Raw genomic sequence first — 26,279 nt, 5'->3', positions numbered from 1 at the left:
TGGCAGCAGAGAACCAGGATCCTGAAGTCATCAAAGACTGACAAAAGCTCTGCTTTTTGCACACATGTGGACATTTCTCATTCCTCCTCGTCTTTATCCAGCAGCGAATCGTGAGGTTTATTCTTCAGAGGACACTTGTGTGATTCCAGCAAGGGCACGGCCCCCTTAAAGACGAGGATTTGTTTATAAAGCTCCCAGAAAATTAACCACGAGCATATTTCCATCACTGGCTTCTGTCAAATTCATTCTGAGCTGCACTATTTCAGGAATAAGATGTAATTGTTTGTATTATATGACATTAAATGCATTCAGCTACACAGTGTTGTGTAATATATTGAAATAGGATTCAAATAAGATGAGACAAGCAGAAACACTTAACAGAATATATTTGGAAAGACACATTTTTTAGGTACTAAAGTAGGAGTTGCAGACCTTTATTATTATCCTCATATCTGGAATTCTTTACAGGCAGTGATATCCAACAATTTCATCAACGTTTTGGTCTTGGAAGTAAAAAAAAACAAACAAAACAAACAATAAAAAAATCTCTCACAACATTGCGGTAAAGGGTCGTTTCACAATGAACTGCAAAGGGCAGATATGTTCAGCCACACTGTCTCTCACAGCCGGTGTCGTGCTTTTAAGAGCTGTAATATTACATTAATGTTGCTACGTCTGCAGTGACACACCTGTGCCCTGTGCTGTCTGTTGTGAATTAACCCTTAGAAATAACCAAACAAGTTCATCTGACCAATAAAACTGGGAGAGAACTTTGAATCCAAAGAACATCTTCAAGCACAGGATAAATCCCAACATTTGTAAAAACAAGGCTATGCAAATCACTCGCTTCAACAGACTTCATTGCAGCTTTTACGTGTCGCCTCATCACACGACCCAGTGTCTATCTATCATCAGTTCACCAACACATGAATCTCTGTGCACTCACTGTCAGTGTAGTGTGTGTGTGAGAGAGAGAGAGAGAATGTGGGAGTGAACTTTGCGCGTCAGAGGAATGTCAGAAGACAAAGCTCTCTAAGACACTGCGAGGGGATGAACGGCAGGGGGCTTCAGGCTCCGCGTCACCAGCTGTTGTGGTTCTGAGCTCGGGCTTTGGCAGAAGCACAGTGGCCATTAGTGCCATTTTCTCCCTTACAGGGATGAGGGGAGGTCTTGAAGCCTTGTGTTGGCGAGGCTGACTCATCTTCAGAGCTGCTCTCTATGTCGCTGCGGACATCATTGCCCACCTAGGAGACGCAGAGTATGACATTAATGTTAAAAAATTAATTACCAACACCGCAGCAGACTGAAAGTAGGCCATTCTGTGTAATTTGTGAAGGTGATGGCTTTAGCATCTTATTAACAAGGACACTGCAGTTTTTAAATTATAATGCTAACCAAGCCATCATGGCAATATGTGAAAAAGTAATCACACCGTAAACCTAATAAATGTAGTTCTTCCTCAGAAGAGCGGAAAAACCAATCAAGCATTTGTGATAATTGGTAATGAGTTTCACATTGCTGTGGGTGAATTTTGGCTTTCTTCTCTTTGTTATTTTTATTTCTTTTTCACTTGGGGTCAGGTAGGTTTGGATGAAAGCTATTTTTTGAATGAAATGATCATTCGTAAAAGTGCATTTTGTGTTTGTCTGGGTTATCGTTGTCTGATATTAAAACATCACCATCAGACGTAAGCAACCCATTTTCACACCAGGTAGGACATAAACACAGCGGAAAACTTGTCTTCGCCCATTTCTGATGGAAACAGGAACTTCTAATCAACATCTCAGATGATTTATATTACTACTAAGTGTCTCTTCTATTTCACTTACATTCATATATTTACAATATTTCTAAAAAGCTCTTCCTTTTTATTAACATTTACAGAAAAAATAAACATGCATGTATTTCAAAGCACTTTTTCAGAAACACGTCCAAAGTCTTGTTGGCCAACAAGTGCACAACACTTCCACAAAAGCTCATCTTGGTTATTACTCTGACGTTTCCTCCATATTGGATGCAAAACAAGATGCTGCACCTTTGACAAATGAGGTTAGTGAACTTGCATCAATGCAGACACGGTGGTGGAGGGCTTTACTACCCACTTCCACTTACAGTTAGTTTGTTTGAAAGAAGAAATAATTAAAGGAACTTTTCACATAAATGTGCAAATGGTGTGAGCGGGCGTAGGGACAGGGTCTTGGAACGTGGCTTCACGCTTTAGTTTGACTCACAGCGAGTAATAAACAACAAATTAAAGCGTTACGAGAAGATGCTTCATATTAATGGAAACCGCAGTTAGTGTAACAACTGGATTATACTCACAACATTTGCCACAAGGTGGTGCTGTGGGACAATTTCGACACCGTCCTCACTAATGAGAAACAGTGGGACATACCTGACATTCATAACACTTTTACCACATTACTTATCATTTACTCTCCTCGTACTGAATTTGAAGCCAGCAGTAAAACGACTGTCTAATAAAAATCTACTGCAGCTACTATGAGTCTTTATGCAAACGAATAGGACGGATGATTTGTGAAAGAAATCACGGCAGAGGGAGTGAACAGAAACTTACAGCCAAACACAGAGAAGTTGTCAAGCAGACAGAGCAGACGCAGAGAAGCAAGAGAGCAGCGGAGGAGGGCTCATTGGACAAAGATAGACAGAAAGACAGGATCTCCCTCTCTCATTCCAGAGGGAGAGGAAGCAAACTGCGTCTGCAGAGAGAATGAGACACAGTCAGGGATGGAGGGGAAAAAGACAAGAGGCAGCAAAGGCGTTACCAAAAATAGCCGTGGTGTCATCTTGGACAAACATTCTGTTTGGTGTGCTAACATACCAAACACAAATGTAATAAAAATATAAACTTCCAGCCCAGGGTGTGTCAACTGTAGTGAAGTGAAACTAGCAGGTGTTCATACCACATTACAAAAATCATTCTACCAGGTGACAATACACTTTGTGTTCCTCTTGTGCAGGAAGGGTTTGACGTGTTGCATTCAAAGCCCAATTTGAGGATTTTCATTATCGACTGGCCTGCTTTTAATTAAATGAAAATGTCAGGGAATAGTGCAAAGTACACATTCAGAAGTCATGATATAAAACATACATTAACTGGTTGTTAAGGCAAACACCTAATCGGCCAATCATATGGCAGCATGTACACATGGTCAAGTCAACCTGCTGAAGCTCAAACTGAGCATTAGAATTAAAAAAAAAAAAAAAAAAAAAAAAAAAAAAAAGATTTAAATGACTTTGAACGTGCCATTGTTGTTACAGCAACTGACGATCTACTTGGATTTACCCAGATAACAATCTATAGGGTTTGCAGTGAATATTCAGAAAGAGAAAATATCCAGTGAGTGGGCAAAACTTCACTGTTGATGTCAGAGGACATAAGAGAATGGACAGAGTACAAAAACTCACATAACCACTAGTTAGAACCAATGTATCCAGAAGAGCATCCCTGAACACACCACCAAAGCATTATTCAATCCCGCTCTGTATCAATGGTACAATGGTGCTTGTGTAATGACACTTTGAACTCCTTATTACTAACTGAGCATTTAAAGCAACAGACCACCTGAGTATTGTTGCTCACCATGTCCATCTCTTTATGACTACAGTGTAGCATCATGTGATCCAGCAGGACAGCGCACCGCATCCCAAAACCTAAGTAATCTGAAATCAGTTTCTTGAATATAAAATTGAATTCACTGCACTCAAACAACCTTCACAGTCACCAGGATCTCAATTCAGTAGAGCACCTTTTGGATGGGGTGGAACATTGTGGAATACTGACATGCTATCATGAACCAAAATCTCTGAGAAATGTTTTCAGCACCTTGTTGAATCTGTGCCATGAAGAATTAAGACAGTTCTGAAGGCAAAGGGTGGTACTAACAAATTGTACACAATAAAGTGTCCATGAATGTGAATGAGTGAATCTTGTCATTATAATAGCTTGTATTGGAGATTTTCTTTAGTCAAAATAAACAGTTCCTGACAGCTGAACTCTCCTTGTGACCCACCTTGCCTCGCAGGATGGCTTTGATGGCTATACGGGCTATGAGGTAGGACCAGATGATATGCAGCACTTGGAGGACCAGAAGTAAAACGTTGAAGAGCCACCAGGACGGATACGGCCCGACTATGGCCCAGCTCTCAAACATAGTAGAGTTCAGGACCCTGTTTGAAGGAGGAGATAAACAGGCGTATGTGTGAAGACTGGCTATGTTATAGTCCCAGAAATAGACCTGAAAATAAGCTTAAGCAGCACTCTTTAAACGAGTCTTACTTTAACATACAGAGTGGAATCCCGACCTGCAAGCCAAAGGCAGCGATGCAAGCGAGTAACACAGATCTACGGTAATGTCACTTGAGTGGTCTGTGAGGTCATGTCTTCCTTTACATCCACTTGAGTGACAACAGGTTGTCAACAGACCCACCTCCCCAGCACAGGTATAGATTTCAGCCCAGGTAGCTGCAGCGGCAACACTAGCTTTATCACTCATCCACACCAAGACACTGAATATAGCTGCTCAGGTTACTTTTGCCAGTGATAGGTTCCCTATTGTCTGTAGGACTGTCTCTCTTTCTGGAAGTTGAGCTGCAACATCCAGGTCTCTGCCGAGGAATAGCAGGCATCCAAACATGTCCCTAAATGTAAACACCAGCACTGATCTCAGTGTTCTGGGCCAGAGGTAAAGCCAGTGAATCTTTAAGACGTCCTGAAAAAGGATTCATCTGATCTAGAACAGTGCTGCTACCTGTTTCAGATTATAATTTTATTTAAACAGGAGCACATGGCATTTTTTTCTTTATTCTTAGGTCAGCAGCAATACATTTAAGCACTGCAGATTAAGTGCAGGCTGCGTGTTTCTGAGTGACAGCTGTTAGATATGTCACAGCCAATCAGGTGACAACAGATTATGCTCTTCTTCTTCTTCTTCTTTGTTTTTTAAATTTAAGAGCTGTTTAACATAACCTTCCCAATGCACAACAGGTAGATGAAAAGAAAAAAGCTAAAATCTATAACCACCTATAGCTATTCATTCTGACACTGCTGGTGTACTTACCATATTGGATATATAACAAGCCGTGTGATAAAGAATGCCACGCTAAAGACGATGAAGAGGAAGTCACACAAGCGCTGATACTTGGCATAGTTTGTCATTTTGGCCGCCTGTTGAAACACACACACAAAAGCAAAGAGCACAAATAAAGCATTATAATACGTTTTGTTCTGTATCACAGCACAGATAAGAAGAAGTTACCAAAAACAGAAGTTGGTTCCAGTTCATCTCCATTGTTTAGAGACCCAACTGGCGATAAGCAAAAAGTCTGGTAAGCAATAAATATCCTTAAATCCGTTGGGCATCTGTCTTCGCCTTTAGACAATAATTCTGATGGCAAAAGAGCCAAACGGGACAGGCAAAAATAAATAAATAAATAAATAAATAAATAAATAAATATCCTTTGGGAAAAAACCAAGGCTGCTCAATTACCAATGGCAGTTGTATCTTACTCCCTTTACCATAATAAGTTTCTACGTGTCCTGACCATTTCATCGTAATTCCTGCTGCGTGTCATATGTGCTTTCAATTGACAGGAGCTCGCAGCTCATCTAAAATATTGCAGTTTGCATTATAAATTACATAAATATGTACACAGCCATTTCAGCTCAGAGTATTTTGGTATATATTTTGCATATCTTTATTTTTATTTTATTTTTTTAGTCTGCTTAGTATAGTTCCTTGTAATTGTTTATATTGCTTTTAAATGATTTATTCTATCTATTTTATATGTGCATTTTTTCTGTTTGGCATCTGCTGTGACAGCAAAGGAATTATTTCTTTGTACAGGAAAATATATTTTACTGTGTATATGACAATAAAACTTTTAAATTCTGCCAGGACAGTGAAACCAAACCAGCAGCAGGTGGCGATTTGAAGAGCTTCCAGGGAATTAACATGTACAGGATGCAAAACAGCAAAGAAAAAAAAAATGCTTACTGACACCAGCGTGAGTAACTGACCTCTAGCAGGAAGTCAGAGGCGTCGTGGACGCACAGTACGAGGCTCCCCACTCGCGCCATGTTGTTGACGTAAGAAAAGCTGATCAGGCTGACTGTAGCGAGGTGATGGATGAACATGATCAGGAAGTCCTAAAAAATAAGTAAAGAAAATAGGAAAGTCAGAGCACTATACAGAGCACTGTATATGCTCTATGACTGTTCTCCTGTGATGTGCATCTGTGTGCCTACCACTTCCATACTGAACTGTCTCAGCTACCTTTGAATTCATTTTGTGCCTGCAGTAATGCCACACTTTGGCTGAACTACAGTCCCTCTGGCAACCCTTGAACTTCAGCCAATACATTTATTAGGTCAGTATTTGAAGCTGTATTTCATGTCTGTAAGCAGACTAAGTACCATAAGTTTAAATGTTTGCAACAAAGGCAAAACACATGATTATGCCGCATGTAATGTCCTCATGAATCAGAAACATAGTAAACAAATGTAAACACTAAAGGGGCAAACAGTCAAGCCATTGAATGTGGACCTATTACGCCCCTTTCTAACGCCCTATTTTTACCCTTAAACTGTACTAGAATAGTTCTGCACAATTATTGCCTCAAAATATTTCTTGTTCTTTGCATAGCAGGTTAGCCAGGCTGAGATGACCATATTAAAGTTTTCCTCTCCCACAGACACAAAAATCTAGAGAGAAGAAAGTCAAAATAAACACTAAAAGCAACCCAAAAACCTCAGTCATATTTTATATACGATGGAAAAGAAGGGCATGAATAACATTAAGCTGTGATCGCCTATGAAAAATAATAGCAAATAAACAACTAAATGTCACTGCGCTGACAACTAAAATGCTTCAGGATGTCTGGCAAATTAACAGAACATAAATCACTCTACTTTCAGAAAAGGCCAGTTTGTCCAAAAGCAGCCGTCCTGAAAAAAAAAATGCAACTTAACGACAAATCATTTAATGCCAAAAGCAATCTCCAAGATAAACTTCATTTCAATCATAGAACCAGCAGGTAACTCTTGCAGTGGTTGGTGTCAAAGTATTTGTCTGTAAACTGAAATAGAAGTTTCCAGGCCGGAGAGAGAAAAAAAAAAAGCTTTGATGTCCACCGTAGTTTCCCAATCAACATACTGGCAAATTCCAGGCCTGCTGGCATAATGTCGCCTGAACTGAGTAATCAGGTTTGGCATTAGTGACGGCAGATGTGTTTGGTGCAGACCAAAGACAGCTTTTAACAAGAAACCTAATACCAACTGTGATACTGACGGTTTGTGGCTGCTTTGTTTCCTGAGAAAGCAGGTAGCTTGCAGTCACTGATTAAACTTTAAATTGTGAATCACATCAAATCTCATTATATTTCAAAAAGATAATGAAATAACAAACACAACAGAAGTGGTGGTGGTCGTTGTAGGGACTGAACAATAAAACTGAGGGGTTTGAAATGTGGAAGACACACAAGAAAACCCACAAAAATTTTTGTTCAATAATTTAGAGTGTTCTAGTCAGTAATTTACTGACTAGAAACAAGACCCCAATAATCGGACAATTCCCTCTGAGCAAGCACTTGGCGACAGTGGGGAAGAAAAACTCCCTTTTAACGGGGAGAAACTTCCGGCAGAACCAGGCTCAGTGAGGGACGGTCATCTGCCGCAACCGGTCCAGGGGTGTTTAAAATGACTCGATTGGATGTTAAATAAATTGGCTTGTTTGAATTGTTTGTTGTTAGCCAATTTAAGAGTCACTTTGATGCCAGCTAGTCAATGTCAAATTGTTGTTTTTAAAGGGGAAACACCCGCGACTCTCTGCGGGTGATGGCTAACCTCCGACCTATTAATGAGAAGAACCTTCTGATGCGACCTGCTGGCGCCGCTGCCGACATCAGATGTTCTTTAAAGGTTTCGATGATTCTTTGCTCACCTACTTCATGGTCGAGATTAAAGAGAATCGTGACACACTCGGGGTCCTTATACTCTTTAAGGAGAGATTTGTAAATGACCTTGTGTAAGGTTCTGAAGGACTTCGAGGAGGGCTGAAAATCGATATGGTGGACATCAGCCCAGATTTTCTTCAACAAACGGTTTGTAATTTCAGAAACTGTGTCATCTGTATACAGAACGCGTGCCTTTTTGAAAGCACGCCTGACAAGTTCTTCCACACAGACTTCAACTGAAAGCTGCTTCTGAGCTTTGATTTCAGAAGACTCTGGCTCAAGTTTCTGTGTGGACACTACAAAGTGTTTCTTGAAGATGGAGATGAAAAGTTTGTCAACTGTTGGCTCTCCTAATTTCAATAGAGTTAAGGTGTGTTTTGGGTTGGAGAGCGCTTCCTTGCAAAAGTCTTTGAAAATGACCTTTGCAAGATCTTGTAGGGCCTTTGGTGATAAAGTCAAATCTGCTGTTTTTATTTCAGAGCAGATTTGATCTAAAAGGCGCTGGTGGAGGGAGTCTGATGGGCAGGCTGTGGATTTTTTTGCAGCCTGGGAAAGGACAGCCTGAAGGACCGCGCTTATGAGCCCTTTTCTCTCTGCTTCACCTCGAGGTGACGCAGAGGGTTTCTGCTCCTCAGAAGCCACGGCTGCTTTTTCAGCCTCTGAGGCTTCTGTGTTTGCCATTTGTGAAGGTTCCACAGACAGCGAGGACTCCAGATTTTTCTCTGGTTGTTCTGTCTGTGGGACCTGCTGATTGTCCTGCTGGCTGCCTGACTGGGTGCACGTATAGTGTGCAAATCTCCCTAACAACACCTGGATCAGTTCTTTTATGAAGCCTTCTCTGGCTCCGTGATCTGACTCCGGGCAGAGCTGCACCATCTGAGCAGCCATGTGAGACATTAGCTGGACAGTGCAGTCATCTGGGCGACCAGCCAGCATGGATCGCACCTGCGACATGTTTAGGTTATGAAAAAAGCCATCTACAGGGTACCCACAGTGGCTGCGTTAATGTCATCTGAATACATTTTCGTGTTAGTGTTTTCTCTTACTTCGTGTGTCTGGTTCCGATGCATGGACTCAACTGAATGACAGTACCTGTAGCAGCACCCCTATTTATAGGTTTTCGAGGTCTTTGTAATGATGTGCGTCCTGTGACGTGACAGTATTTAGTTGCTTTGAAGTATGCCTATAAGCCCCGCCCACTTCTAAAAAGAATGCCTAGCAACAGCGTCACACAAACGCACCGGCGCTAGCCGCGTGGATGTGAAACGCGGGGAGAGATCACGTGGAGCCTGCACGTCCACTGCTGTCACCGACACGGAATACTTTTAAAACCCTTCCGTTATAGTTTGTGCTGTCACCAGGCTGTCCGTGATGGCGGGTAAGCGACGGGAACGTAAATGTGCGTGTAGCTTCACTCGGCTAGCAGAGTGGTCACGTTAAAGCGAGCTATATGTGAAAGTTTTCAGCCGTGTGGATTTTTAAAATACTTTGTGATTTCTGTCATTCAGCGCAGCTGTTCAGCTCTTTGAAATGCAGATGAAAATAACGCGTTTTTCTCACGGTGGAGCTCACGTTTTTTTAAGCACAGCACCGGAAATGACTTCAGATACCCACGTGTGCCACTACATATATATTATTTATATGATTTGTTTCTGGTTTGTGAATTGAACTTAAGATCAGATGTGATGGAGTTGGAGATGGAGACACTTGTCGAAACCGGAAATGCTGAGACTCTCAAAGCCCTGTACGTATTTCCTGATATATTCTCTTATCTGCAGGTATCTAAAAAAGGCTCTCCCTTGAGCTTCAAAGTCTCTGTGCTGCTGCAACATGTTTTGCATTTAGATGGTACTGTAAGGTTGAAGTGCTTCGGTGGTGATAGTTTTGGAATATGTATCATTTGCGTCAGTTGGATTTGGTGACTGTACTGCAGAAGCTAAATGCCATACCAAATGTTCTTTTCCAGTATTACTGCTTAGTACTGCTTGACTACTAAAAAGAGACAAATGAGATGTTTTTGTACATTAACAGCTAAAAGTTGTCATTTTTCATAAATAAAATGGAAATGCGTATTTCATGTCTCAATGCGTTGCTTTGTGGTTTGTTTGTTTCCAAAAAATGAAGAAAAAAAGCAAGAAAACAGAGTTAATGGGGGAATAATGATCAGGGGTGAAGAACACAAGACTTGTATGTTCGCGGATGATGTTCTTCTTTTTATTACAAATCCTGAATCTAGTTTGTTCCAATTGATGACCTTACTAAAAGCCTACAATCACTACTCTGGCTATAAACTAAATATTCAAAAAACTCAATCCCTTACGTTCAATTATACACCTCGACCGGAAACTGTAAAGAAATTCAGCTTCAAATGGGACTCTACCACAATAAAATACTTGGGAGTAAACCTAACGAAAGACATGTCTCAACAAAGAGATCAAATCTGACCTAACTCGGTGGTCTCTCCTCCCATTGGATATGAGTAATAGAATAGAAATAATTAAAATGAACGTTCTGCCTCGAATCCTCTATCTCTTCCAGTCACTACCCCTGGAGATACCCCAAAAACAATTTGACGAGTGGGACGGATGGATCTCACGGTTCATCTGGAACGGCAGACGACCGAGGGTCCAGTACAAAACGCTGCAACTAAAAAAAGAGAAGGGAGGGAGAGCTTTGCCGTGCTTACAAGATTACTACTACGCCGCACAACTGAAGCCCCTGGTAAACTGGTGCTCCCCAAACTATGAAGCTAAATGGAAAAATATGGAAATTACACAATTAGACTTCCCACTACAGTCACTTTTAGGAAATAAGAACCAAGCTGAAAAATTTTATAAAGATTTGAACCATTTGACCCGGTTCACCCTGAAACTATGGTTCAGGGTAGTGGGGAAACTACAAATAGAAAAACAGGCTAGGACCTTGAATTGGATAGCTTATGACCCGGAGTTTGTGCCTGCCAGGCTGGATGGGACCTTTAAACAGTGGTCTCTGAGAGGAATTACTTCTTTTTGTTCACTAGCAACAAATGGGGGATTCCAAAGCTATGAAACCATCTCAGATACATACGGACTGGCAAAGCATGACTTCTTTAGATACTTGCAGGTTAGAGACTATTACAACAAGACGTTACTACCACATGTCCATGCTGTTGATCCCTGCATACACTCCCATTAGGAGAAGAGCCCCCCCAGTCACAAAAACTGAAAACCTGGCCAGAAGGTGCATCACATCAGCTGCAGGACTGTTTTGAAAACACGGACTGGAGCGTGTTCGAACATCAGGACCTTGAAGAGCACACAACATCAGTGCTCTCATATATTAACTTCTGTGTCAACAGTGTCACTGTGGACAAACGTCTCCGGGTGTATTCCAACCAGAAACCCTGGATGACTAAAGAGGTCCAGGTCCTGCTGAAGCAACGTGACGCCGCTTTTAGATCCGGTGATGGTATGCAGTACAGTGCAGCCAGATCTCAGTTGAAAAGAGGCATCGCGACTAATGCTAAAGCAGAAAACATGCATCTGACAGTCAGGTCGTCTGGGCTTTAGCAGCAGACTGCAGGGGTTGAGAGACAGATGCACCGATAGTCTGTTAAACCTCAGTTAGCATTTGTGTGTCAGATACCATTAGCATACAGTGCTAACATCTCCTGCCTGTGGGACATTAAACTGTTATCGCAGATTGTTCTGACAGGCCCTAAAACCTTTAATCTGTAAAGTCCCTTTTACCTGTTTGGAAAATCCTTTAATGTAAATATTCACACAATATTTTTCTTACACAAAGCAAAAATAGAGCGAAGGATGAAAAAAATCTGGCGGTGAAGCAATCACCTGAGTAGAAGCAAATATGGTTAATTAAATTAACAGGTTAGGAAATTTGGAAGCTGCTTAATTAAAACACTTGCCAGGCATTTGTTGCATAGAAAGAAAAAAAAAATTAAGACATTAAAGGAAAGCGCCAACAGCTGTAACAAACAACCTCTCATACGCTGCGTTTCTGTGGAACTTCTATCCTTCTAACAGACTTAGGCCCGCTATAGCCTGCAATCACATGACAGTGGGCGCCCTGGTGCTGAAAATGCGAGGAATCCAGACTGAGCAGCATCGGCTTCACCCTTCCCCCTCCCAAAACAATATAACACATGTGACTGTAAGTCACATGTGTTATATTGTTTTTTGTTTTGGTTTTTCGGTTAATAAATCAAAGTCAAAATTAAGGTTTAATGTTATGTGCATAGATGTGAAAAACCCTGCATCACATACACACCCATTCTCATTTTCTCTGCCAAATAAGGAACAAAAGACTTATTGACCAATGTTTAACGGAAAGTTGCAGCTGTGGAGTATCTGTTGCGATTTGATCTAGCAAACACGTGATCAGTGTTCCCCTCACCTTCCTTTTAATGTCGGTAAACTGGGAGAACATGAGCGACCAGTAGAAGGCCAGTTCTGTCACATAGTAGTGATAAAGACCTGGAGTCATGGCCTAAGGGAAGAGAGAGAGAGAGAGAAAGCAGGAGGAAGGTTTGAATGACTTTCACTTATTTTAAAGTGCCGGTTTTAAAACTCTCCTAGAGACCGACACGCTGTCACCACTTGTTGGAGTGTTGCAAAACATCGCAGTGCACAACGTGATCTTTGCCTAGTGAATCAGAATGATGTCATAATGTTGCAATATTGCATGAGGCTGTGCTTTCCAGTGAACCGCTTCCTGCCAGTCATAGTGCAAACCAAAATTTTTGTATTTTGTCATTATTTCTTATCTTTCTTGTTTTGAGCTTACATATTCCACTTATTTATTCTTTTAACTTGTTCAGCTTCATTATTAATCGTTTTACTTACTGCTTCATGAAGGCTGTCTGTTAGGGGAGCATTACTTGGAAGTTCAGAAAAAGGTAACTCAATTTAATCAAAGCACTTTTGATGGGATCTGACTCAAAGTCAATATCTCAATGCAGATTTGCCTGATTAGACAGGTTGCGATAACAAACTTAAACCACATTTTCTGCACATTTTTTATTTTATCATAGTAACTTTACAACAGTGTTTCGGTTATTTTTATGAGAGTTAACTAAAAATTCTTCTCATATTAAAAACTACAATTCAATGCTAGATTTAGTTTATTAAAATAAATTTGGTGGTGACTGATAAATTCTGTTACAAACATGTGTGATAAAAGTACCTGAGAAGTAAAGCATAAAAAAAGTGTCACGCATTCAATTTCTTGTATTTGATGTTGTTCAATAAAAGCCTGACGCACATATGATATGATAAAAAGTGTATGACAAATGTCCTTCACTTTTCTTAAATGACAATCAACACATCAGTGCCTGTAAAACTTGTGAGGTTCATTCAGTACATTTAAAATATTTCAGAATTTTTTAAAAATCAGGCCAGCCAACAAGAACAGAAGATTATAGTATAGCATCCTTCCTGTTAAAAGGGAGTTTTTCCTTCCCACTGTTGCCAAAGTGCTTGCTCATAGGGGATCATATGATTGTTATTCTCTGTATGTATTATTGTAGGGTCTACCTTACAATATAAAGTGCCTTGAGGCGACTGTTGTTGTGATTTGGTGCTGTATAAATAAAACTGAATTGAACTGAATTACTATTAGCTTTAATCTCAGCATAATATAGGGCTATCAACAGGAAAGCAATGTCTGTGAGCTATAAATAGTAGTCAGGCTGGTTTTTATGACACATTATTGTGTACCGAAGATCAGGAAGTGAAGTAAGAACAAACAGATACTGATAATGCTTCTGCAGTGACAGTCGGACAGGGGAAAAAAAAGTCAACATTAGCTACTTATCTGCACATGGCTTTCTGTGCATCAGTTTATTTAGTACAGCTTTTCACAGAACACTGAGTACAGTCCAATCACCAAGAAATCAATAGTTTATTCTTCATTTGGTTGCTTCAATTTGGGAATGACTGTTATGGTTAACACTGCTTGTTTAATGGACTTTAAGGAATTATTAGAGATACAACATACCTGGTAGGGGTAACCGTACCAACAATGCCGTGTATCCCACATCCAAGGGGACTAAAAATAAGTAAAGACAAAAGCACATTATTTAACCAAACATTGCCAATACCATTAAATACACCGACTTCTAACAAATATCAAATAACATTGGTAACAAAACTGTTGTCACAGTATCAAAGCTTCATTTGTGGGTGTGCTCACCTGCCACAGAAACTGGAACCCATATGTAAATATACACAAATAAAATGTAAATCTCCACCTAGAAGTAGGAGAAGAAATTGACCATTTTAACCAAAAACCACAGAACAACAAGTGTAAAATAATGCTGAGAATTAGAGTGCATGGTCTCTACTCCTACTCCAGCGTAAACTGATCCTGAATCTAAATGTTAATTTAATCCAAGTCAAAACAAGAAAAAGACCTTGAAGGACCAGGCAAATAAAAAGATCTTATCAAATAACCAAATTTAAAAAACAAACAAACAAACAAACAAATAAACTACCGGGACATACGCACACCATCACACGTCATCAACACAAAAACAAATCCACAGTTTACTTGAGCCTGCAGAGAGGTTAAAGGTGAGCACAATAGGAGTTAACCTACATGCTCTCGCAGAACTTAGTGTGTGTACTGGGTTTGTCTTGGTTCCTGCGGTGTCTGAACCAACGCTGGACCTTTCGCACCTCCCAGTCCAGCTGCTTGGACAGGCCATCCAGATGGCGAGAGTCTGGATTCTGTCATGAGAACAAAGACAAAATAAATAAACTGGAAACCCGAGGGAAATAAAATATGCTTGGTTATTTTAGAAATCCAGCCTGTGTATTATTGCTTTGTTAATAAACAACAATTTGAGGTTAAAATTTTGAGACTTCTTATCAAACTGAGATCATATAAAGTTATTAGATATTTAAAAAGTTGTCAGAAGTTGTAAGACCTAGTAGGGAAAAGTTGCTATATGATCAGGTGGAGTTTAACTGCACCGATCGACAGTTCTGCACTGTCTGCCTGTGGTGTTATTTACAGAAAGGGAAACAAAAATGCTGGAGAAATATTTCCGCTTAACTGCATCTGATGACAGACAGGTATTGTATTGGCTTTGTTGAGTGTACAATAAAATTGTCACTATTGGAATTTACATCATGATAGCACATAATTTGCGAACATATGGTATAGAAAAAAAAAGCTGATCATTTTAACATGTTTTCCAACTACGCATGAAATAGTTACAACAGCAACCGTTTCTTTAATTCCAGGATTGGGCAATTAATTTTTCCAACAGGTTACAAGAGAAACTGCGACTATTGTGTAAGGGCCACAGCAATAAGGTTACAAAGAAATAAAAGTGATATAGATCAGAGTTACTTCTCAGCGTACCTACTAAATCGTATGTGCTTACTATAAGACCTTTTAAGTTCCAATCTCGAGTGCAAACATTCTTTCTTTTCGCATAAGCACTTACTTATATCAAAACGACGACCTTTTCTTATTTTCATTTATTTGGGTGAAAATAACCAATTAGTGATGACAAAAAAAAAAAAAAAAATGTAAGAATAAGAATAAAATTCTAACATAAGCACAGTCTAAACAGAGCTTTTAATGAATCAACACTAAATGAATAAACAGAGTAAAAGCTGATGTTTATGTCAGCAGTTTCTTTGGGCAGAATACCAGTAGCAATCACATGCGAGAAAAGAGGATTTTTCTGAAGTCTTTAACACACCCCACCACACAGAAATGCCATAAAACCAGGCAAACATGACTGTATTATGTCAGCCTTTGAGTTAAATCTTAATTCAGTGGATTTTGTGTCTCGAGGCACTTTTAATATTAACACAAGTGCCGTGTTCGTCTTGATTTGACAGATAACATGAATGAACTCAGGCATAATATCAAAGAGCACTGATGCTTGTGCACCAAAATGTTTAATAGAGTGAAATAAGTCATGCAAACCTTTGTGATGGATGTAAACACTTTTTCCAGCACTGCATTGGGCTGAGCTCTTCTTCCAGCACCCTGATGAATGTGGAGACTTCGGGCACAGGGACCGGCAATAAATCTGTGACAGCGATGAGAGATGGAAAGTCACTTTCTGTTGCTAAGGCATGCACACAAGCTATTTCAGATGAGACATACATGGCCAATTCTGGCAGGATTTTTAAGTATCTCTCAATCCTTTGTCAGGCAGCATCTTTCTTCGTGGTTTAATACGGAGAAACACAGTATGTAATCTGTGAAATTTGTACATTTTCTTTTTCAAGTAAGAGTTTCAGTCTAGAGTGTCTTTGTTGTAGACAGCAAGTTTGGCAAACATACAATGCACAGCAGTCAGGCATCGATTTATTTGGGTCAGCTTGTTTTCCCCACATACAGCTTCAGGTCCACGGTAGGTTTGAATATATTCAAAAATAATTTACAAACAAATTCTCTATTTAGCCCACGCAGACTCTGGGATGGGCATTCTGAGCCTGTGTGATCCCTGCCTGCAGATCTGTTCTGCATTATGACTCAACTGGCACTTTTAGCGAGGAAAGAAACCACAAATGTCTGTCTAAATGCTAAAGACATGCTGTGGCTCAACAGGCAAGGCAAACAGTTCACAGTGTCATATGCTGAGAGCAGGTTTAAATGTATTACTGCCTGTAATCACAAACAATTTCACAGGCCACTTGTTTTTTTATGCTGGCTGATTACTGTTCTGTGCAGGCTGTAATATGCAGATTATCCATTAGAGCGTGACAGATACATGCTGTAAGGTGATACCTACCTATGGTAGTATATTGGTATCAACCTACAGGTTTTATCATTTGTGCAGACATGCTCATCCTGCAAGTGTAACCAGGCCCCCAGTGGCCTGTTCTACTGTGGGAATTTTGTGGGTGCAGATGGGCTAAAGACAGGTCCGGTGATAGCAAACGAGAAGTGACAGAGAGTGATATGAGTGCGGTGAGCACCTCAGCAATCCGGAAACAAAGGCACCTGTAGGCAATTGATAATCATTCCACAAGTTACGCTACAAAACCCTGAGTTTTACTTCTGTTAGAGAGACCTTGATGTCTGAACGCTCTCTTTTTTAATCATCTTGGCTCAAGTTGTAAACAGTAAATGAGTTTGGACTTTTATAACCTGAACATTTTAACTGTTGCCATCTTGGTGGAGGGGTGGCCAGTGACTGAAACTACAAACTCATCACAAAAGTGTTTCCAGAGGTGAGAAGTCCTTTTTCCCCACAGCCTTCTATAGGAATGGAAGACTTTTTGCAGTGGCCTGCATCACCCCTGTGGTCCTCACTTTATTTTTCAGATCCTGAAGCTACGTCCCTTTTTTTTTTTTTTTTTTTTTTTTTTTTAAAATACCGTCTATGTGGTAGACCAATCATTCATCTCTCAACCACGCTGCGCATGATTCGGTGCTTTCCCCACAGGAAACATCCTGCATTACTTTCTTATCCTGCTCCTCCTCTCTGTAGTGAGAGCTGTGCTTACTGCACTTCCATTGTTCTGACTTGTCACACAGTATGTGGTATGGCAGGTGGACAGTGCTACACTCACCTAGTGCAACTTTAAATCAACAGCTGCACAGTCTAGTAGCCGCAAAGGTCAAATTCTGATACTTGTCCAGATTGTGCAGCAGAAACAATGGCCTTAAACTATGTGTTTAAACTGTATTACTGACGAGCTTAAATCTAGACTGCTACAAATTACACCAGAACAATCCTGTGATTTGCAAACATGGATTTTCTTCTGTAATACAGAAAAAAGGAAGCAAAAAACATTCCACTGAAGACAATGTAGCAGTGAGTGTGTTGCCACAGTCATTTCCTAAGCTGCTTCTTCTGGCCTACACGTAGTGATGTTACAAGCTTATGTAAGGAAGCTTCAGATTCAAATCTCTATGTACATAAGCATATTCATGTATTTATTGTACGAGAGCTGTGAGTCACTTCAGCCTGTTGTTAAGGAGACAATTAACGACTACAGCCGGTGCCCTAGTGTAGCTGCACAAAAACACAAGATACAGTTCATGCCAGTGGTATTCTGTAAATCATCACAGTGTCACAAAGTCTGAAATATCATGTCCCACAAACACAACTTTAAGATACTGCGGTTTGAGGTAAACTGCTGAACTTTCCTTCGAGTAAACTTAGAGTATTGAAGGAGGTTTGGAAAAAATGTAGTCAGTAAGCGATAAAAGAAAGTTTAAATATTTGTTTTGGTATAACTTTAATACTCTAGATTTATTTCACAAGACTCTGGTATTTTTTTTCCAGGAAGATATTGTATTACTAACCCTATAAACTGTGCACATGGAGCAAATGAGAAACGTGAATAAAAGCTTAAACACGAGTCACATGCACTGATTTTCCAGAGCATCCCATTTTCTGGGGAGATGGTCACTGGGGAAGCAATCGCACATGATGCAGTAGTATTTAATATTAGCTCCAGAAGTTCTGGACACGACTGTGTCCTCCCACTGTTACTTTGGCAATGATTGTGTTACCCTATCAATGAGATTGACATTCTTGTCTTTAAAAATAAAAAAAAAATAAAAAAATGTATAAATAAAAATGAAACTGAGTGAATGGGGCTCAGAAACAGGTAAACTTGACAAATTTAAGCCAATTTCCTTCTTTTAGAAAATATTTTAAAAATGGGATCTATTACTTTTTCTCATTATCTGTCAAATATTTCAAATAGATGGACATATTAAACATGGCCAAAATTTCAAATAAAGAGGTCAGCATATGTGCAAAGCCAAAAGCTCTAAAAGCTGTCACTTAGAAAGTTTTCTTCTACTGCTGGGTCTTTATGATGTCAGTGAGAGGGCATCTTAGATCATCTCACAGAACTGTTGCGTTTATGGGTGGCTGCCAATCAGAAAACAGCTGGCTTAAAGATGTGGTTTAGGTGGGTCTGAATGACTGTTTTTTTCCTAAAGAAAATGTGAGTTTGCCTGCTTTTATTTAACAAAATGTAACGTTTTTAAATTAATAAACTTGTGAGGTCACCAGAAAAAGTTTTAGAGTAACTGCTTTAAAGGGAGGCAAGAAAGTTAACATGTTTTGTTTCAAACAGGATAACCTGAGGAACTGCTCTAAGATCAAGAGTAAGATATATAGGGATTATTTTGAACTTTTAATCATGCAAAGCTACCTCAAGAGAGTCTAAGAACAAAAATGTAGAGCAGGATAGTGGCATGCTAGGTAAATATAATCAGACACTTGCAATATCATTTGTTATTTATGTAAATAAAAATAACTGAGTTTATGCTGCTGTATATCACTGTTGATCGTTATGTTGCAGAGGTGTACAGACTTTCATGCATGCATACATCAATATGGGGTTAGGGTTACCCTAACCTCCTGCCCATTTGACCAATTAAGATCCAGGATTTATAATGCTTTATAATTCGATATGCACTCAGGTCTTATCTTTACTCTATCCAGTATGCAAGAAGGTTTAGGTTTGATAATATAGATCCATTAAGATTAAAACATAAATCTCTGGTATACAAATAGGTTTTGTAAGTCCAAGTTTAGCAATAGCAAACCAGACTGAATTGCAGTAAAATCCTCTACATGTTTAAACTTCTATTGTGCTGGTGGTGTACAGAGTGGTGGGAAACTGCAATTCATCACAAAATAGCCTGAGTGCCTTTGTGTTGCTTTATGAGTAACGCAAAAGAGAGAAGAAAAAGTTCTCACAAATCTAAAAATCAATGTCTTTTGTCTAACATGAAACCACTCAAGCTTCTAGTCCTCCCTGTTTTTTTGTCTCCTTCCCCGTAAGAAAGACAATTACCTCTCAGTACTTTGTTCTCCTTGTGCTAAAAATCACAAGAGCAATGACAAGTATGCCGTTTCAAGGTAGCTTGGTTATATAACTTATACAACATCATACAAAGTAGACAGTGTATTTAACCCCTCTTCATAAAGTTCAAAGAAAATAAAGACATATTTTAGAGCCACATGTGGCTCTATAATAAAAATAAAAATAGGTGGTTTTAAATGTCATTTGAGTTTCGCTTCACAAACTGAACATAATACTGAGAGTGAACTGGAGTGGCATGATGACTGTAACATACTGGTGCAAAAGAAAAAAACTAAATCCAAAGTACACCTACTTCTGCAGAGAAGTTTGATAGAGGAGTTCCATGTGGCACGATGTTGTTAAACATTACTCAAGGCAGTCCATGTTTTACAGTGCACCGTGAGCATAAAACACTTTACAAGTAAAGGCAACATGCAAGGATCAGTGTTTGGCATTTTGATCAAATAAAAGCTCAGAGGTTGCACGGTGCTGAATGCGACAAAGTGTGCAGCTCTTAACTGACGCCAGAGTTAAGTGCCTACATTAGCTCTCTTGCAATCTCTATTAAATGGCTGCACACTCAAAACGCGAGTTGACGTGTCACAGACACAAGCAACAACCACAAGGTTGTTCTGGGCGCAACTGGTCCTTAAATTTATGATAAAGGAAAGCATGAATTAACAAATATTCATTCAAGTCTGAGCCTGCAGAGCTGGTCGTCAGACAACGGCAGTGGGAGAGGAAAGCAGCAACATGTGTAAGCTAACCTAGTTATGTTAAATGTCAAAACATGCCTGTTTCTTCTCAGAAACTGACGACCTAACCAACACAAGGCCTGTTACCAGGAGACAGGCTTGGTGTGGTCTCTGTACTGAACAGCTGTGAAGGGAAGAGCACTGATCTACGTACCACCTTGACGCTGGTAAACCTTCCAGTGCCAGAGCAGAGGCTGAAGCACAGGCTAATTATAGCAGAGTATTCGACGCAATTGTGGCCTTCATTTGAATTGATTTTACAGCATGTGTTTTGAAACACAAATGACTTAACATGGAAGCATGACTCTGGGAAGAGACAAGGTTAGATTATGTAGTCAGGACATTGAACTCTCAACAAGGAGACGAACAGAGAATATAGAATAACAGAGTTTATGAGGACACAGACCAAAGGTACCGCAGCAGATTAGGAAACCAGGTTTGGCTAATTATTATCCTATATACATCTCAGGTTGTAGTTTTGACACTGTTAACAACTCATGACATGGCCTACAATGGCTTGCACACGCAAAACTGCCTGCCTGCTCACATCTAGAAAATAAGCTCCAGTGGCAAAACGATGATTACGATCGAACAAGAATGAACTGGTCCAGAACGGGGGTGGGGGGGCTGTTACTGGGTTAGTCAGAGTGAGGCACTGCCTGGAGGCAAAAGACAAATCCTGCAAATAATGTCATGAGTGAACCTAGCTTTTCGAGGACAAAGGCATATGCTTTGAAGACAGTAACAGTAGAAGGTGAAATGTAAGATTTTGATACGTTATCTAATCGTTAGAGGATGTTATCAAATAATATTGTCTGATAAAACAGTAGGACTTATACATGCTGGAACAAGAACGAGGTTTATTACCACAGATCCTGAGGGGTTTCTGATGCTAATCTATAAAGTGTTAAAAGAAAAAACAAAACACAATTTGTAGCTTAAGTTAGATCAGTTTTAAATTCTGAGATCTGAAATTAACTATGGCACCATGCTTTGTTCTAAGATCCACCTACACAGAGCTAAATTTGCTAAGACTTCCACCTATTATTTCCCTCTTTTGCATGGCAACAACAGCTAAGGTGATGGGGTTTATTAGTATTTTGAGCTATCCAGCGCATGCTGAAATAACAATCATAACGTAAGCCTACTGGCGTGTCGTTTTTTTGGTTGGATTAGGCTGAGTAACTCCTTGAAATGATAAGAAAAATTGAGCCTACTCTCCAACAGTGACATAAGTGTACTGAACCTGTGTGTGAACCATGTGTGAGTGCAGTGCTGTGCATGCGACAAGCTTTATTTCCTTTAGCAGAGTAGGAACTAAAGCTGTGATGTGCTTTTTTCCCTTCTGATTAATAAATGAATGAGACATTCACGCAGTAAATGCTCTCTGATAACATCACCTTGCACGAGGCTGTCGGAGGACACCTTCTCATCAGAGAGGGCCTGAGTAGCAGCTTTGGCACCTGAGACAGGTGGCTCAGTGCCATGTGCTTCTTATCGAACAGCTCAGCAGCTCCCCTTCACCACCTCCAATATCTGATTGCTCCTTATTTACAGGCACTTGACTACGTCAAAATTTAACCAGCCAAAGTTGAACACTTTGTTTCGAGATGTCCCTCGAAGTGTAAAGTGTAAACTCACCCCTGAGTAGCAATAGTACTTACCTAATACTAACAGAAATAGCTCATATTATAATCGTCCGTCTGTCCTGGCTGTCCTGTTAAGAAGATTCCCTTCTTTCCTGTGTGTTTCTATATGTCATGTGCACCAGCAGAGGTGTAGTTCTTGGCGTCAGCATCTGTTTGTTGTTTGTTGTGACGCTACCTGCATTTTCCCCCAAAGAACCAAGGTTTAAGTTTTTCAAGAGAAAGTTTTACCCTTAAAATAATCTCTCTGCTAGGGGTAGCAGTACTGGTTTGAGTTACAGGAACTTGCATAATATTGTGTAGCATTGATACACATTGACTATTCAAAGTTTTTGCCTACACATATCAGGGCGAAGCAGCCCCAGAGCCTGGACGCTGGTGTTCATTTTTGCAAAGGCGATGTTCAGAGGGAATTTCAGACCGTCATGCTTTTGATGTCAGGGGACAGATTTGCTTAATCTTCCCGGGGCTTAGGCCTGCTGTAAAAACACATGGATGAACTCTTAACCTTGTGGAAATTTCTTGAGAAATACGGGTCCTTTAAATTACCTAAAGACAATCATCTGAATAAAACTTACAGAATGATACAATTAAAGTTTTTTGTTCAATCTTTTAAGATTATTTAAGGATTTTTTTTTATTTTGCGCATTATCCTTTAATATACAACGCTTGTCTTGTGGTTCTGTGTCACAAAAGAACTGGCACTGTTCATTTATTGAGCAAATAAAAGCAGCAGCATGTGCAACAGCTGACCAAAAGAAACTAGGGATGCATGACGTAGTGCAAGGTTCTGGACAAACACATCCAGAAACAATTGCCTGCTTTCAGCGCTTCCTGTGAACACCTGATATTTTGAGGTGGTTCATTATTGGTGCAAAACCAAAAACTGCACATATATTTAAGCCGGGGTGTTTAATTTGACTTTTGCAATTCAATTACAAATTTTACTTCGAATTATAACATAATTGGGATGAAAAGATTACTTTTGTGTAAAATAACAGAACAATCATGTTGAACGATTAATGTCTTTCCAAAGTAATTGTGATTATTGCTTTTATCATAATTGAGCAGACCTACATACACTATGAAAAAAAAACAAAAAAAACTTTGTGGCAAATTTCTGTTGTCCAAAGAGGTTAAAACTCCAGCATATTTGAACAACTTTTTTGTTCCATAAACCTTTTTTTTTTTAACAAAGCATCTATATACAAGTAATGTTTTACATAAAATAGGTTAATTATAGAGGTTAGCACATGTGCCTCAGACATGAAAGTTGCCCAGTTTCTGACTGGGAGGAGACACCAATCCAGCCTCAGGGGGTCACATGCTAGTACACCACTGGTCCCAAGCCCAGATAAATGGGAGGGTTGTGTCAGGAAGGGCATCTGGCACAAAAATCTGTGCCAAATCAAACATGCAGATCCATCTGCTGTGGTGACCCCCTGGGAAATAAGGGAGCACTCGAAAGTAACCTCTAGGATTAGAGCAGAAAAAGGACAAACAAGCAGTCATACATGTTCACATACATATGCAACACCGAGGCCAAACAGCTGTTCCATATACTGTGTACAAGCACTGTGAGCTTTATCCTCTTCTCCCTGCACAGTGAAAGTAGGAGAAGCACTGCCAGAAACATGTTATCCCACACCGACCAGATAACTGTACAGTTTCTTTGTTCATTACTTCCTCAGAAATATCAAAGTACTAGATCACACCTGTGATATTTCTCCACAAGCTGACATCCTACATCTTCTACATTGAGAGAAACAGGATTTTTATTTTTTAAATGAAGAAATGAAATAACACAAGTGTTAAATAATCCTAGCTAATGAGTTTCTAAAACATGAATTTAGGGCTTTATCTGAGCTCAGCTTCATGCCATTTCACTGAAGCAATGCACTACGCACACCTCCACGACTGGTTTGTCAAGCTTGAAAAACTGATAAGCAGACAAAACCTTTCCCAACACATCGACTTCTAAACAAACCCTTCATCAAAACTTTCAATCAAACAACAAGTTGACATTTGTGAAACCGCCCTATCAGGTCAGTCCGTAGCACAGCTCAAAACTGACTCTGTGGTTTTCCTGTTATCACTCAGGTCTGTCAGCCATTGTGGCGGCAACTCAGGTGGGAAACCAGTGACTGATTCATTTTCTTTACAAGGTCTGGAAAGAGTTTTTCAAATTTAATCTTCAACATCCCCTCTATCGCTCATTTTCCAGACAGACAGGCTAAATCACACAGAAACGGTTGAAATTAAGCAACTGAGATCTTCTAAAGAGGTCGGTACATTTATCCCCCACCTGTAACAGCCAACACCTGCCATGGAAATGCCACATGCTATCTTTTAAAAAACAATAAATAAATCACAATTAAAGCAGTAAACCTGCACTTGAGGAAGAAGATCAGATATCTCAAGACAAGAATATCTCAACTATAAAAACAAATAATGAAACTCATTGTTGTGCAGTGACAGAGTCAAATGCCTTCAAGACATTTAGTTGTGTGGCAGGGCCTGCAGCTGGCTACTATCCAAAGGTACGAAACACTGCGTGTCCCTTCTTCAATTATGCAGAATGAACAAAAGCACAACCCAACCGTTTTACGGATGGCTCCTAATCATATACTATGTGACGAGAGGATGTGCCGGTTTGATATGAAGTAGCGGACTAGCAGTGCGATAGCTACATATTCTTCTTTACCCCCACAAGACAACTAAAAACGCACACTCTGATTACTAAACAAGCTTCACCTGAGATGTTATTTTTGACAAGGGAGTGTTCCGGCAAAATCACCATTAGTAAACTCCCCACCGTGTTAGCCTTCTTTGATCATGTTTAACCTTAAATTTGAAGTGAAAAAGGACAAGAAACTACAAAATAAAAATGCAGTTGAGACAGCAGTTTGGAGGCTGAGTCACTGACTATAACGAAATGGCTGTTTGGCGTGAGAAAAGTTGGGAACCCGTGATTTAAAGAGAGTGGTCCTCCCACTGCTAGCTTACACATCTTCCTGCTGATGGGCACAGCATCCGTTAAAATTAACTTTTGGAGATTCCCCCTCTCCCCCTTTTAAAGAAGAAATAACGCCATGAGCGGTAAATACGAACCTTTCAAAGAGTATCCTTACGACGAAAATTCCCAAAGCTAGCGGTAAGGCGGTAAACAAGTGTCCGGCTTTAGGATACTCCACCCCGGGAGCTGGGTTCTCCAGATCCGCCCAGGTTACGTTGTGAGGGAGCCAGAACCTCTCGTTCCAAAACCAGGCTGAAAGACCAGCCATATTTTCCCGCGTCCCTGTGCCCGCGCGGTTTGGAGCAAAGTATTTCTTGGCTCAAAGAAAAGATGTGTGAAACTTGTTGGATGCCTGCTCTGCCCCCCCACCGGGCTACTTCTGTATGCCGACTGCCACACTCAACTTTACCGCAAAAGTGATAAAATTACCGCAAAACTAGCTACGCTTCCGGTGGGGGGTTTTCAGAATAAGATTCATGACTACATAACGGTATAACATTTCACGTAAGAAAGCGTTAAAAATATCGTTCACTCATTTAAATTATTTGTCACTCGTCTTTTTTTCTTTTCTTTTTTTAATTAATATTTGACTAAGTTAGAATTGTGGCCATAATAATTTTGTTACTTCCTTGTATAGCTGGGGATTGCTAACTTTATATTTTTAAAGGCAAACTATGAAGCGATCCTCACATCTGAACATTAACTGTTTTCACTTATTAAATAGAAAGACAGACAGGAATTAAGACTGTCTTTTCATTAGTGACCTTTTTAATTTTGAGAGTTAAGAGTGGAGGTATGCTCTGGAGAGAAGAAAATCAAAGTTAGTAGAAGCAAGACAGAATACATGTGAAGCTTCAAGGAGCACAGGTAGTGAAGTATACTACACTTAATACATTAATGACACATTCTATGATTTATGGTTAGGAGAAGGTGACACTGACAACAAAAAGATGGGAGGTAACAGAGCTGAAAATGTTCACATTTTTGTTGGGAAATTAGAAATGAGTATATCAGAGGAACAGCTATGGTTAAAAGGTTTTGCAGATAATGCTAGAGAGATTAGGCTGAGATCGTTTGGACATGTGCA

At 39.9% G+C, this 26,279-nt stretch overlaps 1 protein-coding gene across 1 annotated transcript; it reads right to left on the bottom strand.

Annotated features, from left to right (window-relative positions):
* Nucleotides 1–369: 369 nt before the first annotated feature.
* On the bottom strand, nucleotides 370–25,642 carry cers5 (ceramide synthase 5). Its single transcript, XM_082533932.1, has 10 exons — nucleotides 25,288–25,642; nucleotides 15,919–16,024; nucleotides 14,572–14,702; nucleotides 14,167–14,224; nucleotides 13,972–14,022; nucleotides 12,370–12,462; nucleotides 6,041–6,169; nucleotides 5,082–5,188; nucleotides 4,035–4,191; nucleotides 370–1,244 (listed from the first exon to the last, which is right to left on the bottom strand). The coding sequence occupies exons 1-10, from the start codon at nucleotides 25,458–25,460 to the stop codon at nucleotides 1,080–1,082; spliced, it is 1,170 nt and encodes a 389-aa protein (XP_082390058.1). The 5' UTR covers nucleotides 25,461–25,642; the 3' UTR covers nucleotides 370–1,079.
* Nucleotides 25,643–26,279: the final 637 nt, after the last annotated feature.

Source organism: Aulonocara stuartgranti (assembly GCF_965226115.1).
Source record: "Aulonocara stuartgranti genome assembly, chromosome: 5".
Lineage (NCBI taxonomy): Eukaryota > Metazoa > Chordata > Actinopteri > Cichliformes > Cichlidae > Aulonocara > Aulonocara stuartgranti.
This window is presented reverse-complemented; position numbering and strand designations above follow the sequence as displayed.

Bases quoted from the DNA above. Each gene is read 5' to 3' on its own strand.
- cers5 (XM_082533932.1), bottom strand. From the start codon at position 25,460: ATGGCTGGTCTTTCAGCCTGGTTTTGGAACGAGAGGTTCTGGCTCCCT. The intron at 12,463-13,971 runs GTATGTTGTATC...CTCTTCCCTTAG, and splicing joins GGTACGGTTACCCCTACCAG to GCCATGACTCCAGGTCTTTA. The intron at 5,189-6,040 runs GTCAGTTACTCA...GTGTTTCAACAG, and splicing joins CCTCTGACTTCCTGCTAGAG to GCGGCCAAAATGACAAACTA.